General features: G+C 40.2%; 1 protein-coding gene across 1 annotated transcript; it reads left to right on the top strand.

Annotated features, from left to right (window-relative positions):
• Positions 1-276: 276 nt before the first annotated feature.
• On the top strand, positions 277-1,839 carry s100b (S100 calcium binding protein, beta (neural)). Its single transcript, XM_010891054.3, has 3 exons — positions 277-382; positions 678-832; positions 1,143-1,839. Exons 2-3 carry the CDS (start codon positions 695-697, stop codon positions 1,290-1,292), a joined length of 288 nt encoding a protein of 95 aa, XP_010889356.1. The 5' UTR covers positions 277-382; positions 678-694; the 3' UTR covers positions 1,293-1,839.
• The last annotated feature ends 2,949 nt before the right edge of the window (positions 1,840-4,788 follow it).

The following is a 4,788-nucleotide window of genomic DNA, read 5'->3' as shown; positions in this document are numbered from 1 at the left end:
ATTCAGTACGTAGTCTGATATGAAATAATGCATTCTAATAATAATCTGTAAAACTAAAAGCCTGAACCTGCAAATTAATCTTAAAATCATGGTTTCATCCGAAACAATGGGAGTAACAATACTGTAAATTGACCATTACAACATGGTAAAACACTGGCATCGCCATCAATGGTCTGTTCTGTGTTAGAGTCGAGTGGAGTGAGAGGGTGAAACAGAGCCGATTGGTCAACGCAGTGGACTGGCAGGGCGTTTGACCAGAGGATCTGGTCCCTCCCCACCCCAAGTATAAAAGCCTATATGCTCTGTTCACCCACAGCCACTTTTCAAAGTCATCTGCAAAAACCTTTGTTCCAGATAAAGACCCAAGAAAAACTGAATTAAGGTATGTCAAAATGACTCACTCTCAGTTTCTATTTTTGCAAAGCTCTTTTAAAAAAAAAAAAATGTTTTTATAGACTCTGCTTTAGGATTTGTGTAGTGTAATAAGAAGCATCAAGTTTTCTTTTGACACTCACATCATATACTTCTCGCATATCACGGGGCCTTCATCTTATTCTATTCATTTGATCGATCTGAAAGATGCAATGTTATCAATTGTTTTTTACCTAATGAACAGCTCACCTGTCCTTTTTGTCACATATGAGGCCTGCTGAACAAGTGTTTCTATTATTCTGTAGATCCCATCCAAACCACAATGACTGATCTGGAAAATTCTCTGGCCACCATCATGGAGGTATTCCATAGGTATGCCGAGAAAGAAGGGGACAAGCACAAACTAAAGAAAAGTGAACTGAAGGACTTGATCAATGAGGAACTAACATCCCTTTTAGGGGTGAGTAGCTAAAATACTATATCACTCACAATACAATATTTACTGCAATACTGAAATGGTCACTGTTTCAGTTGAATAATTCAGTTTGGATCTGGGGCTAAGGTTATAATGAAATAAGGCAAATAAACCAATGCAAAAAAGGGTTAGGGTCAGAGAACGTTTTGGGGGTTACGGTTTCACAAAACTTTACAGGGATACAGAAATACGTTAAGACACCTTAGAACAGCAGGTTACATTGCAGAAAGTGCCTTTAGCCAATCAAATATGAATGCCTCTGTATGACGTTGTCTATCAACTGTTGTCCCCCCAGCAAGTGAAGGACCAGGCCACTATGGACAGTTTGATGGAGAGTCTGGATACAGACGGAGACTCGGAATGCGACTTCCAAGAGTTCATGACATTCATCACCATGGTTACTGTCTGTTGCCATGATTTCTGCGAGCACCATGAGGACGAGTAGCCAGGCACCAGTTAAACAAGAGAGAGAGAGAACTAGTAAATTATAAAATAGAAGTTATAGTTAAATAAATAAAAATACCCGGAAAGGTCAATATAAATGTTGTATTTTTCTTGTTGGTCCCATCTAGTTTCAGTAGGTTTCTTACTCCCCGTTCACCTACAAAGGATTAAAGCACTTTTTTTCATTGAGTTGAAGGAGCAGCCAAATTAGGCATGCACCGTAGTCTTTGTCAGCGAGGCATAGAGCACTTTTCCTGTTACGCTGTTAAGCTAAAACAAAACAAAAAACTGGTTTCAGTTTTTTTATGCTGCTCTACTTTGGTAAACTGTTATCACTAACAACGCATGTATTATCAGCTACCCCAATCAATTCACATGGTTTGGCAAGTAAAACAGGTTTTACCCGGTTAGATTTTGTCCCAACATTTCTCGCTGTGGTTGATTTCCAGCAAATATGTTACGTTTAATCTTGTTTCTGTATTGAACTGTATTTTGTGTGATTCTATTGAAACTGTAACATAGATAATCAATAAAGATGATAAAATTAATACAAGGACATAACATTTTTACAAAATTCAACATGTGCTTTTCTAATGGGGATGTATGCAATAGAAATACAAGACACAGGGTCACTGGAACCCCTAGATGGCAGTGCTGCTACATGGGAAAATCATTAACACCTGGATTTACGTACAACATAGGACACAATCAGTGACAAGAGAATGGGGCAAAGTTTCTGATGCATCGTCCATGTGTGAACTTGTCTACACAAATACGACTAGGTGCAATGCTGAAGTTGTAGTTATTGTTGTGAGTTGCCAATTCAGTGTTTAAACTGTCTTGAGAATGAAGAGTCAGTGAAAGCAATAAAATATATGGAACACTGAGCAAATGCAAACCCTCTCCAGGGAAACCATGTTCTCTGAAAAGATGTAAGCAACACAAGAATAGTTTTTCGCTAAGAAGTACAGAAGAAAAACATTTTAGAGTACATTCGATAGGGGACAATAGCTGTTGGATCGGTCACATAAAACATGGGCAACATTACCTGTAGCATATGTTACAATTATTGTAGATGCACGCTATACAAATATTCAAATATAAACAGTACCCACACAGGCAATTAATCAAATTCACTAGTGCTATGTAAAGTCTTTATAATTAACCAATAAGGCATGAGGGGTGTGTTATAGGGCCAATAAACCATAGGTAAGAGCTGTTCTTAAGCACGACAAGTTCCAGAGTGCCTGGACATAGCATTTATCTGTGCTATGTTGGCAATATACCACATATGCTGTGACGTCATATCCGTGTTGTACGGTTTCAAATACCACAGTTTTCAGCCAATTCAGGATTCAGGAATCAGAGCAACCAGTTTGTAAAAGCATTTATTCACCACCCATCACAGGCTGATGTGTATGGTGCTGACTGTTATACAATGACACAGAGGCTTAGCGTGATTCCCGGAACATGGTCACTGCGATTAATGTCTTTTTACCCCTCCGAGCCAGTAGGTAGTGTCGATGGCACTAGTTGGACTGACATTGGACAATAACAAAGCATAATTCGACTACCGATCTCTGAGCCACTTACTTGACCGATTTGTAACCATTTTGACATTGCTAACCAAAATGTATGTAATGCGTATCTATTTTTACACAGCAATGGTTAACCTTGATGAAAAAGACCAGATTCGCGTGGGTGATCTGTTATTTAATACTGCAAACGTTTGAACATTTCAATTGTAGCACATCCCCTTTCCTAGGTAACTTGGGACACTTTTCTGAGGAGGTCGAACACCTGATTCCGTAGGTTCCTCCAGGCCCATAAATCAAATAAAAATAAAAAAAAATGGTGGGAAGCAACTAAAAACCTCTCACACCGACACAAAAACAATTCTATTATCTCCAGACACAACACCTGTTCAGTGGAGAGTGCCATGTTAGTTACCAGGTAAAGAACATTGTCAGTGAGTTTATACTGCTTCCTGGTAGGGGTCTGGTCATACTGTTCCCTTCACAGGTGTCGCTCCTTGCGGCGCAGCAAAGGTCTCTTGTTGAATAAACATTTTTACTAACATTTTATGTTAATGTTATTTAAATTGTTGTGATGGCAATTGTCATAGACTCAATGGGCTCATACAATCTCCCAGTTTAAATATACTGAGTCTAGCCTGGACTACGTGCCGCTTATCAAAGGGCTTAGTCTCTGTATATCGAGTTATTAAATTTTTTATTTTCATAAGCCTCCAATTCTTTCTGGATTCAAAGACAACACATTACTTTACAGAGAGTTTTTTTGCTCTGTTTGTAATATATGAACTGCTGATATGTTGTTTGTATTGAGCCTTCATATTCCTGGTCCACCACTGTGCCTACCCAGACGCCACAGTGTATTGAATTTTACTGCATTTCATTCCGGGAGTTAATCTACAGGACGCCCAGGGTGGGAGTCTGTGTGGTACATTTTTGCCACTAAAATCCTCATCAGCCCATCTGTTGTGTGAATACCAGTCTTCCACTGGTGCTGGTCAGACATTAGACGTACTCAGAAAAAAAAAATACATCTCTGTAGAAGCTACCTGTGAATATGACAAAACGACACACTGTGGGTTTCAACAATGCAATGACAATATTCCCTCGGTTAATGGGATATTGATGAGCTATCAGCGGGTCACAGAGTCACAGTCTTTGATTGTTTGCGTGCTAAATGGCCCCCGGTTTCCTACAGAGTACAGTTCTTGTAACCTGGCCAAGAGCACTGGATCTGATAGGGAACAAAGTAGCATTTGGGACGACACCACCGTGTATCTGCTTAACACTGTGGCGAGACCATGGGGCTCCCCTGCTAGGGCCAGCGGGTTCTGAAGTGGAAATGGGGAGTGTTGGCGCTCTGGTGGGTTGACTACTTCCCTCAGTCACCGAGTAACCATCTGTTTCATGGAACTAAATCTCTTACCACAGTAGGACCGAATGGCAATTACCTACATACAGTGTACAGACTGACAAGGGACTTCTAATGACATTCAGACAACCAGGGTGACTTTCATTTCTCAACTTTTATGGAAAAAATAAATCTGTCCGACGTGATGAAATGGTAGCAGTGACGCTGAGGCACCACCCGGGACTTTACCTGACTTGAATGTAAAAAGCTGACCTTTATATCTCCAAAATTGGCACTGGCTGATGATGTAGCCGGCCACTGGTGTTTATTTGTTTACCGTTCATACTGGGCCCCCCGATTTTGTGGTTTAGGAAAGTGTTCAATCATGACTATTCTGTGACATAATCGTGCAATGCCTCATCAAAAAAGTCAGTGACAACTTGTCACTTATTTAGCCAGTCGGTTCCATTCCCTTTTGTCATTGCTCCACAAAGGTAAATATTGGGAGATGTGTTTTCAGTGGCTGTTACAGATAGGCAGACAGACTAATTGAAATAATGAGTGCAGCGAGAGATTGAGAAAACATTGCCTCTGGGCAAACATACTTGTGTGCT

The sequence above is a fragment of the Esox lucius genome, chromosome 22 (assembly GCF_011004845.1).
Source record: "Esox lucius isolate fEsoLuc1 chromosome 22, fEsoLuc1.pri, whole genome shotgun sequence".
In the NCBI taxonomy this organism is placed as follows: Eukaryota; Metazoa; Chordata; class Actinopteri; order Esociformes; family Esocidae; genus Esox; species Esox lucius.
The sequence above is the reverse complement of the archived record's forward strand: the minus strand, read 5'-3'. Positions and strand labels throughout refer to the sequence as shown.